Here is a 14,135-nt window from a genome sequence, read left to right as displayed (position 1 = left end):
GCGCCAGAGTTAGGACGCCAGAAAACAGGACGCCAGGAGTACGTTAGGCGTCAAGTGTTAGGGTGCGCCAAGAGCCTGTTAAGCGTCAGGAATCAGGACGCGGGGATCTTTTCAAGCGCCCTGAATCAGGACGCCAGGAGCGTCTAGCAAGCGCCACGAACCCGGCGAACCTAGATCAACAAGAGTCTAGTAGGGCACAAGAGTGTTTGCCGACAGACAGGAGCCCTCACTCTTCGTATAGGAGTGCTAATGTTCCGCGCTCCCCTTCTCGGGAAAGGAGTTCTTCTCCCGGGAAGAGCAGATCACTCCAAAACGATCTCCTTCTGTAGATCAGTTGGACCAGGTATCGGAAGACGAAGAGCCTGTAGATGACTGAGCAGTTTCGGACTACAAGAGACTTTCTCTTTTGCTGCTAAAGGAGTTCGGAGACTCCCTTCATCCTGCGGACCCTCCTTCACCAGATCGTTGATGTCCAGCAACTAAAGCTCTCAAATCGTCTTCCTTCGTTAAGATGCGCCCCGCTCTTTGTATGAAAAAGGCATTGAAAACTTTTCAGAGTGGTTGACTTCCAGAAGGGAAGCGGGCAAGACAGTTTTTCCTGCCCTCCTTCCAAGTTAACAGGCAAACCAGGAAGGTGGTTACGAGACCCAAAGAGCCGATGGGTTAGGTCTGCCTTCTTCCGCGGATGCGGATTTTGCGTCCTTAGTGGACTCTTCTAGGAGGAAGTCGTTGCTGTCTGCTAAGGCGACTTGGGGCATGTGTGAGCTGGACCACCTTCTAAAGGGCCTCTTTAAAACCCTAGAAGTCTTCAATTTTATGGACTGGGCGTTAGGAGCATTAGCGAAGAGAGCTCAGGACACGACTTTTGTTTCATGGAGGAACTTCGAGCGTCTGGCTTGCCTGGACAGAGCTCATGGACGGTTCTGTGGAAGTTGCCTCTTTTTGGAACGGGAGTTTTGAAGAAGAGATCTGTCTTTAGCTCGTTCTTAGCAAGAGCAGTATCACCCTTGCAAAGGACATCTCTTCTTTTTGCTCCTTTATCCCCGCACCTTTTTCCACAAGAGACGGTTAGAGAGGTTTCGAAATCTCTTACGGAGAAGGCAACTCAAGATCTCCTCACGCACTCAGCCAAGAAGTTTAGGCCGGCAGTGCCGATAGAGAAGAAAGAGAGACCCTCTTTTGTTCAGCCCTTTCGAGGGGCCTCCTCTTCTAGAGCCCCTCTTAGAGGTCGAAGACCAGAGAGAAAGAGTAGACCATCTAGAAGGTCCTTCGGGAAGTCTAGATGAACAGCAAGTCCTCCAGACGAAAGTAGGCGCCAGGCTACTCCACTTTGCCAAAGTCTGGGCGCAGAAGGGAGCGGACTCCTGGTCCCTCTCTATCCTGAAAAAAGGATACTTAATCCCCTTCAGGGAAAATCCTCCCTTGACGACAACTCCAAGGGAGTTAACCGCCAGATACTCGGATCCGGTCCGAAAGCTTGCTATGTTGCAAGCAGTGGAACAGATGATTTCCAAGGAAGCGGTAGAACTGGTTCAAGATCCCAGTCCCCAGGATTCTACAATCGGCTATTTCTGGTACCGAAAGCATCGGGGGGATGGAGACCAGTTCTAGACGTCAGTGCCCTGAATTTTCTTTGTCTTGAAGAAGAAATTTTTCAATGGAGACTTCTTCCTCTGTTCTATCTGCTCTTCGTCCAGGGGACTGGATGGTGTCCCTGGACCTTCAGGATGCGTATTTCCATGTGCCAATTCATCCGGCAGCAAGGAAATATCTGAGGTTCATGTTCCGAGGGAAAGTGTTCCAGTTCCGAGCGATGTGCTTCGGACTTTCGACTGCCCCTCAAGTCTTTACGGACATCATGAAGAATGTAGCTTATTGGCTACATCTGGAAGGGATCAGGATCTCGTTATATCTGGACGATTGGCTAATAAGAGCCCAATCGGAGAAAAAATGTCTGGAGGACCTTTTAGTGACTCTAAAGTTGGACAAAGTCCTTAGGACTTTTAGTAAATCACGAGAAATCCATGCTGACTCCCCAGCAAAGTATTGTCTATCTGGGATTCAGATGGATTCTCGGGATTTCTAGCGTATCCTTCGCAGGAAAGGAAAGGAGACGCTGCCTAGAAAAGGTTGTGTCTTCTTAAGGAAAAAGAAACATTGTTCCGCGAGGGAATGGATGAGCTTGCTGGTTACCTCTCCTCGATGGAACAGTTGCGTTTCCTTAGGAAGACTTCACCTACGACCCCTTCAATTTTATCTGAACGAGAAGTGGGATTGGAAGTCCAACAATCTGGGAGAGACTTTTCCAATCTCGAAACGGATCAAGGAGAATATCCGTTGGTGGTTAGATCCACAGAAACTAAGCAAAGGAATCTCCCTTCGCTTACAGAACCCGCGCCTAGCGTGTTTGCAGACGCCTCAGATTCAGGGTGGGGAGCGACCCTAGGTTCGCAAGAAGTGTCAGGCATTTGGGAAGGAGAACAAGTGTCCTGGCACATCAACAAGAAAGAGCTAACTGCCATTCATCTAGCTTTGGTTCATTTCGAGGAACAGGTCTCAGGTACTGGGGATTCAGATTCACTCGGACAACACAACAGCCCTCGCTTATATAAAGAAGCAAGGGGGGACGCATTCCTTTTCCCTGTACGAATCAGCAAAGGATCTGCTGATTTGGGCACAGGAAAGGAAGATCTCTCTCCTCACAAGGTTTGTACAGGGAGAGAAAAATTGTCCGGGCAGATCTGTTAAGCAGAAAAAGATCAAGTCCTACCCACGGAATGGACTCTCAATCCTCAGATTTGCCAACAACTGTGGCATCTGTGGGGAAGGCCCAATATAGACCTGTTCGCGACCAACAAGAACCACAGATTAGAAAACCTATTGCTCCCCGATCTCGGATCCTCAAGCAGTAGCAGTAGACAGCTTTCTGCTAGATTGGACGGGCTTGGACGCGTACGCCTTCCCTCCTTTCAAGTAGTAGGAGAAGTGTTGAGGAAGTTCGCTTGCTCGGAAGGAACAAGAATGACCCTCATCGCTCCCTTTTGGCCGGCTCTCGATTGGTTCACAGAGGTGCTGGAGTGGTTAGTGGATTTCCAAGATCGCTTCCACTAAGGAACGATCTTCTCAAACAACCCCACTTCGACAGGTTCACAAAAACCTCCCGCTCTAAGTCTGACCGCCTTCAGACTGTCGAAGGACTTGTCAGAGCAAGGGGCTTTTCACGAGAAGTGGCGAAGGCTATTGCAAGAGCCAGAGAGTCTCCACTTCTAAAGTATATCAGTCGAAGTGGGAGTTGTTTAGAAGATGGTGTAGGGAAAAGAAAATATCCTCCTCCAGTACCTCTGTAACTGAAATCGCAGATTTTTCTCCTATATTTGAGAAAAGACTGTAACCTGGCAGTTTCAACAGTGAAGGGTTACAGAAGTATGCTGGCTCCGTTTTTCGACATAGAGGAATAGATCTGACAAACAATAAAGATCTTCATGACCTTATAAGGTCTTTTGAGACCACGAAAGTAACATGTAATCAAGAAGCCTAGCTGGAACTTGATGTGGTCCTCAAGTTCCTAATGTCGGCAAAAATTCGTACCGTCTCACGCAGCTTCGTTTTAGGGACTTAAACAAGAAAGTCTTTCATTCCTTTTTTGCGTTAGCAAACAGCCAAGAGAGTGAGCGAGTTGCAAGCTTTGGAAGGTAAAGTGGGGTTTAAGAAAAGATTCAGCGATTTGCTCCTTTCAACCATTTTTTCTAGCGAAAAATGAAAATCCCTCAAAGCCTGGCCAAGAAGCTTTGAGATAAAGGAATATCTTCATTAACAGGGAGAGAACTAGAAAGGACTTTGTGTCCGTCAGGGCACTCAAGTTCTACCTGGAGAAGAAAGAAGTTGCTGAAAGGTACAGAAGAAAGTCTTTGGTGCTCTGTAAGAGATCCGAAAAGAGCGATTTCTAAGAACGCCCTTACATTCTTCATAAAAGATGTAATAAGGGAAGCTCACCTTAAATGCGAAGAAGAGCATTTCAGGTTCTCAGAGTGAGAGCTCATGTAAGTGGAGAGCCATAGCTAACGTCGATGGCATTTCACAAAACATGGTCGCTTCAGGCTCATATAGAGTCGACATTTTGGATAGAATGTAATTCGGTGTTCGCCTCGAATTACCTAAGAGTATGTTAAAATTTCGTACAAAAAGTGCTTTGCTCTGGGAGCGTATGTTTCGGCGAATTCATGCTGGGCAGAATGGGGCTGAGGCTAATCCTTCCTATTTAGTTTAAGGCTTAAAATAATGTTTATTGGTGGTTGTTTTTATTGTTAATTGTCAGAGGGAATAGGGACCCTCTTACAATTCATAGATTGTAACAAGACTAACATGGTCAGGTGATCGGGATTGGCTTCAGTGCTCTTTGTGATTTGTTTAATAACCTTAACTCTGTCATGTAAGATGGCGAGTCTCCCATTGATATGACAAAATGGTCAATGGCTCTACCATGTAAGTGGTTCATCCCCCCCATTGGTACGATCCAGTAATAGGCCTTCTGTCGCGTAAGCTGGCTAGCCCCCATTGACACGATCCAAAGAGTGTTTTATTCAACCATTGGTTCATTCCTCGTTGAAACTCTTGAGGCAAGCAGACTCATCGACAGTATCATGAAGTCTTCAGCCCAATAAGGTAGGAACTATGGATTATGTTATCCAAGAACATAGGTTGTTTTTTCCCTGTGTTTTTTAATGTATTTAGTTAAGTATTATTTTGTTTTTAGCTGTCTCTTGCCCGCACCAAGGGTGCCAATCAGCTAAGTATATATCTGCTGGGTAAGTTACTTGTCAAAAATGATATTGTTAAGATACAATAAAGTTTTGTACATACTTACCTGGCAGATATATACGATTAATGGCCCACCCAGCCTCCCCTCAGGAGACAGGTGTAAGAGAAATTATGGCTTAGAAAACGGGAATAGTTCCAGACCCCGCCACCCAGCGGCGGGAATGGTGGATCACCTGACCTACCTGTCGCGTGTGCCGCGAGTTTTTGAAATTCTGTCGGGAGACGACCGAGTCTATAGCTAAGTATATCTGCAGGTAAGTATGTACAAAACTTTATTGTATCTTAACAATATCATTTTTCTGAATTAGAACGTTCTTTCAAGTTCTGTATTATGACGTCACGACATCTTGACTTTCGTACCTATTGTAAATAATTGCTATACTCAACTGTCATTGCAGAACAGTTTACCAGTTATTCATGCAGATTGTTATCAGCTATACATGTAATTGTTATAATCGTAATGCGCATATATATCTTTATTATTTACTTTTTGGATATATGAAGATGTTTTACTGCTGGATTATCGCCGTAGTGTGACGCAATCGTTTTCGGTCCATGGGCCTCTTGTCTGTTTTCGCACCATAAGAAATTATGGGGCCGAATTTGCAATGACCAGAAAGTCGTTAAAAGAAAGGAAAGTTAGCATTGAGGGGCATATGTTTTGACTGAGAAAAATACAAATTTATTCAATAGCTAGCTTGTAAAAAAATACTTGGTTATAAAACTTGATTGACAACTAAGCAGCATGTCTACTATGGGTTTTCAGAGACAGTGCAAGCAGGTTTTTGGGCAATACCTATTTCTGTAACGAACACTCTTAACAGAACGAGATTTTGCTATAGTGCATTACACCCAGTGCCGTAATTTATAAGGGTATCGTGAATCACTAATCGTAAAGAATAACGACACTTGTCCTTGTACCAAGAGACAAAAACTCCATTATGCAGAAATGGATACGAACACGCGTATAAAGCTCCACCTACCATCTCCCCAACCCCCCCCCCTCCACCGCCATCCCTTTTCTTTCTTCGTTCCTCCGCCTTCCTTTCTCTCTCTCTCTCTCTCTCTCTCTGTTGCCATTCGGTATGTGTTGACCCTCCAAACTGGGTATAAGACTACACACAAAACGTTGAAATTGGTGAAATTAGGCTATGTATTGGAAGTATATATACATAAATATTAAAGCAACATTTTATCATTATTGCATTACTATGACAACTAGAATTCATGGAAACAGTTTATAACCTGTTAAGCGTCACCCACGTAATAATACGTTTACCGCGATCTACTCGGTAGCGCCTTCAACGGGATATTACGTTCAAGACTTTAACTGTGCTTGTCAAGCCGTCAGCCCAGCCCGTAATAACGTTTACGTTTACTCGTATAGAAAGTGTAGGAACATCATTTGGTAACACTTCCTCAGCACATGGGAAACTTATTTCCAGCCTGGCAACTCTTTCCTGGTGGTCGCTTATGCTAGAAAACTGCCTGTCCCTGTTGGTTTTCTTTCAATACGCTTCGGGCGTTTATCGATACAAATTGGATTTTGCGTCTTTCACAATGAATGTCCCAAAGAGGAGGCATATTTCTTTAGGTGAGATCAATCAAATACTAGATGAGGAGTGTGATATTGATAACCTATTTGATGATGAGAGCTCTAGTTCTGAATCCTCCAGTGATGATACAAACTTTTCTTCCAATTGCGGGAAGTGAAGATGACTTTTCTTTGCCGAGTGACTGGACTCCGAGAGAGAGAGAGAGAGAGAGAGAGAGAAGAGAGAGAGAGAGAGAGAGAGAGAGAGAGAGAGAGAGAATTTCCTACAGTTAATTACAGTATGAATAACAAGCATAAAAATCAATATTAACTTTGAAAAACTATCATCAGTGCTATGATCGCTGATTACAAAAAAAGCGTGACGGTACGTTAGCAGCGAGCTCATCAGGGGCGGCGGACGCTTAACAGGATAATGGAACGGCGTATGTGTGAAGCCTCCACTAATGTGGCAACGATGATTTTGCCATTCTTAGCATGCAAACATTAAAGCATGCAAACATTAAAGGTTACATTTATTTCTGGCATACGATTATTTAAGAAATTCAAAATACTAATAAAGACTGAAATCAATGAAAAGTGCTAGCAAAAACAAAAAAGCAAAAAAAAAAAAAAACGTAGTCGTTCTCTATGCACTTTTCCGTATTCGTTCCTCTATGGTTTTCGGGGGGGGGCAGCCAGATGTACGAAAACGTTAGAAACATTTGATTTTATCTACGTTAGAAATATCTGTGAATTTTTCGGGGTAATTGGTTGCAAAAAAAGGGATAATAATACATGAATTAAATCAAATTTTTAATAACAATGTAAATTTAAACTAAATAACGAGTAAAGTAAACAGTTTAGGAATAAAACTTTGCAGTTTCGTCGTCTGTCGTCGTCTGCTGTTTGTAATTGTGTTTATGGCGCGCGCGCTTAGAAACCAGGAACAGCAACGGGTTTAAAGTGCAATGTGGAGTGAACTGAGACCAAAATGTGTATAATAACAATCAAATAAGCACTGTGGAGTTTCAGTTGTGATGGCAGTAAGGATAAAAAACCGCCGATTACAAGGTAAGAATGAATTCAGTTCCAACCATAACCCCGGGAATAACAAGTTTCATACTTTCACTAATATAGGCAACAAAATGTTGTTTTATTGTGCTGATTACAACTGCAATCTTGAGTAAGATCAATAAACGTTACATACATACGCTAACATTGTTCAAATGAGTGCTGGGAAGGCTGGGGAAAGATGGTGGCCGTCACTGATGAGAACCGTCCATGAAAAACGTAGCGCCATATTGGATTTCAAAACTGCCTTGAAAACATATTTTTACGAAGAGCTCACATGCTTATTTTTGTTCGTATGGGGCTTTCATATATCACAATATGTTGACGAAACTTCAGTCTTTTAAATGGTATGCTTAGAGTTGCAATTGTATTCATGTTTCACCAATTAAATATCGAGTGAATAAGACCCGTCTACCGTGATGAGGGTTGGCCTGTTGTGATGTTTCCCCCTATTAACATATTGTCATGGCTGAGATTCATATTCATTCACACACTCTTTATGTTAAAATAGCCAGTAGTTAGGGGGAAAATCCACAGTGGATCCATCGTCATCACGTGGATCAGCCTTATTCACTCGATATTTAATTGGTTAAACAAGAATACAATTACATCTTTAAGCATACCTTTCTAAAGTTTGAAGTTTCTTCAACATATTGTGATATATATGAAAGCGCCATACAAACTGAAATAAGCATGTGAGGTCTTTGTAAAATATGTTTTCAAGGCAGTTTTGAAATCCAATATGGCGGCACCCGCGTGAGGTGCCGTTTGTAAGCGCAGTAGAGCCACCATCTTTCCCAGCCGTTCCCAGCACTCATTTGAACAATGTTAGCATATACAGGCAGTCCCCGGGTTACGATGGGTTCGGCTTATGATGTTCCGAGGTTAAGGCGCATTTCAATTATATTCATCAGCAATTATTTCCAGGGTTACGACGCCTACAATGCTGATCTGGCAGAGGTAATATGACACCAAAAATGCAAATTAATCAATATTTGAAGGTTTTTTTTTAATGAAAAATGCAATAAGAATGCAGTTTACATAGTTTTGAATGCACCCAAAGCATTAAAAGTAAGGATTTCTTAGGATTTTTTTATGATGTTCCGGCTTACGACGATTTTCGGGTTACAACGCGTCTCAAGAACGGAACCCCCGTCGTAACCCCTGGACTGCCTGTATATGTAACGTTTATTGATCTTACTCAAGATTGCAGTTGTAATCAGCGCCATAAAACAACATTTTGTTGCCTATATTAGTGAAAGTATGAAACTTCTTATTCCCGGGGTCATGGTTTGAACTTAAATTCATTTTTACCTTGTAGTAGGTGGGTTTATCCTTATTGCCATCACCACTGAAATTCCATAGTGCGTATTTGATTGCAATTATGCATGTTTTAGTCTTAATTCGCTCCAAATTGCACTTTAACTACGTTGCGGTTCCTGGTTCCTAAGCGCTCACTCCACTAACAACGTTGCGGGCAGCACACAAGTACACGGTTTATGAGGTGCAAAGCTTTATTCCCTTAATTGCTTACTTTACTCATTATTTAGTTTAACTTTACATTGTTACTTCAAAATGTTTATTTAATTCATGTCTATTATCCCTTTTTTGTAACCAAATTAACCCCAAAAAATTAGATATTTCTAAAGTAGATACAAGCAGATGACAACAAAATGACTCACCGTTGCCAATCTAGTGGAGCTTCACACATACGCCAATGCATTTACAAACTGTTTCCATGAATTCTAGTTGTCATAGTAATGCAATAATGATAAAATTGCTGTAATATGTATATATACTACAAATAGATACACTAATTTCACTTATTTCCCCGGTTTTGTGTAAGTCTTATACCCAGTTTGGAGGGTAGACACATACCAATTGGCAACACTGATAAACAATTTAAGAGCGCGAAGAATTCTGTTGGTACTGTTCACAAGCAAAACTGTTGATATTTGAGTCAGGAATCTAGTTACTTTTCCAACAACGAATATTTTCATATTAATAATCATGAATATGTAAAAAATTTATGCAATTCATGACCATATACTGCTGTTCAACTATTTATTTAAATAATTATCTAGTGCACGCTTCTTCTTCTTCTACCAAAAATCGTAGTTTCCTTGGATAAGTCGTGGTTGGAAGTAGTTGTTTACGATTTTTGTGAAGAAATTGCCCCAGCGTCTATGGGTACAAGTGGTGTGCGGATTTAGCACATGGAATGGCAAGTTTATTGACACAAGCGACTCCGCAAACATCGAGATGGTGTGTCAATGTTCTAAATATTCGGAGTTGTAAGTAAATATTTTGAAAGCGTCATTTAGGTATGTGTGCACTACGTAGAGCCAGACTTTCATTAACCACTGTTTAATCTTAAAATATGACCTTAATTTCTAACTTTGGAGAAAATACTTACTTCAAAAGGAGAGTAGAGGTCTCGAGTTGTTGGTCTCACCACCAACAACTCGTGAGTGGTGCCCATCTCCGGTGTCAGGACGTGTTTAAGTACTTTTTCGGAGGTTGGCTTCACACGCGGTGGAAACTGGATCCACTAGTCCAGTTGGTTATTCCCCCTAATGCTCATTTACTAAAATATAAGTTCCCATCTCCAGCATTTTCTTTAAAATCTGGTGATTCTAATGCGCTTTCAGTTGTGTGCCATGTTCAGTAAGAACTACAAAGTAATCTAATCCAATTTTGATGAAAGCAGCCTTATGTTTCTTGACATTACTCAGTGGAATATTTCAATTGTACGGCAAAATAAATTTTTATTATGCTATACGTATTAATTTTGCCTTCGAGTATCAGTAGGTTAGGCTTGTGAAGAAAAGAGAGAGGAGTTGAACAAGATTTTATTTTATGTTTACCATCAAGTTTTGCAAATTTTTATGTAATAAAAAAGATATAACAAGTTTTATATTTAGTTAATACCGTAATACTTTTTTATAGGTGGTTTATTGTCTTACAAAGTGCGTCACTATTTATCAAGCCGAATCACCTCCACACTTGGCTACAGTACTCTTAAATATCTGTGAGCATGAGAGTGGTACTACAGTTCTGTAAATATTTGGGAACATCAACAATCTCAAGTATCTTCCATGCACATGGGCATAACTATTGTGGCCAACCTTGGTGCTAATGTGGCTTGATAATTAGTGGCATACATAATATGAAAACAGTCCTGTATTCAGTAGTGCTTTAGTAACTAAGTATCAACCTGTGATACGGAACACAATGGAAAAGGAGAAACAAAACCCTGGTTAAGTCATCCATTTTAACTTTGCAAGTCCAAATGCTCCTCTTGCATCATTACTGATGCTCAGATGCAAGATTAAATATGAAAATTATTTTAATCCACTAATGAGGTATTTTGCTGTATAGTGCAATGTTAAAAATGAAATGATGAGAAATAAAGATAATGATGAATTAATATACAGTATATGGAAATATAAATACGTTGCAGGTCATATAAAAGATTTTGCATGACTGCCCTTTTGAAGTTGCAGGAAAATAAGAAAAAGTAGTGAGAAACCACACTGGCATGTTTGTTATTGTTCGTGAGGTCTGTTATGATAGGAAAACTTGATGCTGATTAAATACATATACAACATCTTTGTACAATGATACTCGCACCAACTTGAGATGCTTTCCATTTAGTATTTGTGGCTTCTTAAACTCCGCTGTCAATGCTTTTCATGTTTTATACAGTAGTAGTGCAGTACCAAAATTTTCATTAAAGTGCATTTCAGTGAAATGTAGTATGTTTTTTAATCATGTCTTATTATTTTACCTTGTAGCTGAGTTCATCATATCACTTGCGGAGAAGAGCAAACGTTTTGACAAGTTCAAAAAGGAACTTGAAGAAAATGGAGGTGACCAGTTTGCTGTAAGTAAAATGAAATTGTATATGATAATTATTTTTATAATCATGCAAAGGTCTCTTCAGTTTTTAACATTCTTCCTGTAAAATATTCTGCAAATATTGAAGTATTTTGGTTATGATGTATAGAAATGATAGTATGAAAATAATTTTACATTTGCAAATTTTCTGTTGGCAAATATGAAAGGTGGACATACTCATAAAAATCATTTCCTGTTTTTTACGCTCACTGGTATGTCTGCTTTCATTTCAGGAATCATTTGTTGAAAGTCTTTGGCGACTAATACAGCACATGATGCCATCAATAACAGCTGGTCCAGCACCTGTAGTAGGTAAAGATGGTTCAGTAAAGTATAAAAATGACAGTGACAAGAAGAGAGCTTTGCTTCCATTTCTTGCTATACCTAATGATCCCAGTGTCCTACATATGTTAGATGATGAACTTAAGAAGCCAGTGAAAGAAGAAAACCTCAATGAAAACAAAGAGAAAGAAGGCGAGCGAGAGCGCAGCAAGAGTAAAAAGAAGAAAAAGAAGAAGGAGAGAGATTCTGATGATGAAAAGTATTCAGTTAAGACAAAACAGGAACCCAATGAAAGTGTTAATATCAAAGTTAAAAAGGAGATTGATGGTGGTGTTGATGATCTTATGGCCTTTTTAGAATCCCATGCTCCATCCAAACAAAAGGAGAAGTCAAAGAGCAGGAGTCCAGATAGAGGAAGAAAGAAAAAGTCAAAGTCAAGATCGCGATCTAAGAAAGAAAACGAAACCGCAGTAGGAGTCGATCAAGGTTCTGCAGACAGAAGAGAGGCCATGGCCAGAACAAAGATAGAGACAGAGATAGGCGAGGTAAAGACAGGGAATCAAGGCGATCCAGAAGTCGGGATCGGCGATCTAGAAGTCGTGATCGGTATCGGGAAGATAAACATTCGAGCAGTAACAGAGGGAGAAGGAGCCGTAGTCATGACAGAGACTATGAAAGAAGTAGACATAAAGACAGAAAGGACCGTGACAGAAGAGAAAGAAGCAGGAGCCATGGGAGAGAGAGGTATAGTAGGAGTAGGAGCAGAGATCGTGACCAAGAAAGAGTTAGTAATCGAGAGGCCTTCGTTACTCATGTCCCAGATGAAAACCCAGTTGTTGGAAAGGTAAGATGCTTGTTTGTTGCAAGATATATTGTAGGAATAACAAAATCAGTTCAAGGTTGCTACATTTTTCATGGAGGCACAGTGAAAAATTAAAATATGGTAACGAAAATTTTTTTAATATGTTACAATCATAATGATTATTTACAAAAAATCAGTGGAATATCTTAAATGATTTGGAAGTTTTTCCAATTTTGGGGTTCTTGGGGATTTTAGTATGTTGGTGAGAGAACAAGGGGGATGGGGAGTGCCATCACTGCACCTTATGCAGTGCACTAGGCATTACTTGAGGTTCTTTGCAGTGTCCATTCAGCCCCTAGCTGTACCCTTTCATTCCTTTTACTGTACCTCCATTCCTATTCTTTCTTTCATCTTTCTTTCCAATCTCTCCTAACAGTTGTTTCATAGTAGTTCTTTGCATTGTCCATTCAGCCCCTAACTGTACCCTTTCATTCCTTTTACTGTACCTCCATTCCTATTCTTTCTTTCCACTCTCTCCTAACAGTTGTTTCATAGTGGAACTGTGAGGGTTTCCCTCATATAGGCACCAGTGCTTGGTCTTTGGCCTAAATTTCATATCCCATTCCATTACAACCCCATTAAAGGAGAGAGTGGGTAACTAGATTGCTTTCCTTTTTATAACTTTCATTCTTCTATTCGTGATTAAGTCCAGTGTTGGCCTTCTAGAGAGAGCTTGAAAAAGGAATTTTATGCCATTAAATTTTTTGCATTAGGATCTACTATGTGACTCCAAGGTAACAGGATGGGTATTTATTTACCAGAGCCATCTCAGTGAGTTCACAATGCAAGTGCTTTAGGGGATGGAAATAATACAGTCCATTGGTAGTTCCCTCAGAGGAGACTTCCTGGCATCCATTAGTTAAAGACTATGCACAACTTCCTCTCAGATACCACTGTGCCATAGGTTGTCTGTATTTTTAGAGGTCTTAAAATTAGATGATATCCATGGGAGGTCTTAATGTCAGATGATATCCATGGGACCCTACATGGGAGTCAGTAGGAATTTTATTTCTCACGGACAAATAGTCTTAGTTTTCAGTGAACTGTTTATTTTTTGTCTCAATATTGTAACCAAAACTATTGCCTTCGAATGTGTTCCCTGAAGTCTTTATAGTTCCTTTCTGGTTAGCATCTTGGAAGAATAAAATACAAAAATGGGATTTCCCTTATTTGGGTCCTAATGTTGCCAGTGCTAACATAGTTTCTTAGAGCTGTTGTGTTGAGCAGAACTACATTATGATATACAGTATTAGTATTTTTAAGGAAACAGAGTTTTAAGGTTATGTGTGCTTTGTGTAATCTGATGATGATACAGTAAAGTGAAGAGGTAAAATTTAATTTGTTAATATTGGTGTTTTTCAGATTTATGAAGGTAAAGTGACAAACATCTTGAATTTTGGATGTTTTGTCCAGCTTGAAGGTTTAAGACGTAGGCTTGAAGGTCTGGTACACATTTCACAGTTACGTCGGGAAGGACGAGTTACTAATGTGTCTGATGTTGTAATGCGCGGCCAAAAAGTAAAGGTAAATAATTGTAAACATACAACAGTATAGGTAATATAAATAAGTCTGTTTTTCTTTAATTTTTATGGCAAAAGGCATAACTTTGGAAAATATTGTGAATCATAATCTTTTGAGCTTCATAGTTTCGTGTATTTTCTTAGTTAT

General features: G+C 40.4%; 2 protein-coding genes across 2 annotated transcripts in view; both read left to right on the top strand.

Moving 5' to 3' along the window:
- Positions 1–14,135, top strand: part of LOC135213057 (26S proteasome regulatory subunit 8) — a 102,283-nt gene that overhangs the window by 70,272 nt on the left and 17,876 nt on the right. The window lies entirely within an intron of this gene.
- Positions 1–14,135, top strand: part of LOC135213054 (ATP-dependent RNA helicase DHX8-like) — a 31,002-nt gene that overhangs the window by 2,878 nt on the left and 13,989 nt on the right. The window contains 4 exon segments of the mRNA XM_064246888.1: positions 11,221–11,309; positions 11,557–12,054; positions 12,057–12,449; positions 13,830–13,991. Of these exon segments, the coding sequence (XP_064102958.1) occupies positions 11,221–11,309; positions 11,557–12,054; positions 12,057–12,449; positions 13,830–13,991 (1,142 nt within the window).

This window comes from Macrobrachium nipponense, chromosome 42, assembly GCF_015104395.2.
Source record: "Macrobrachium nipponense isolate FS-2020 chromosome 42, ASM1510439v2, whole genome shotgun sequence".
In the NCBI taxonomy this organism is placed as follows: Eukaryota; Metazoa; Arthropoda; class Malacostraca; order Decapoda; family Palaemonidae; genus Macrobrachium; species Macrobrachium nipponense.
This window is presented reverse-complemented; position numbering and strand designations above follow the sequence as displayed.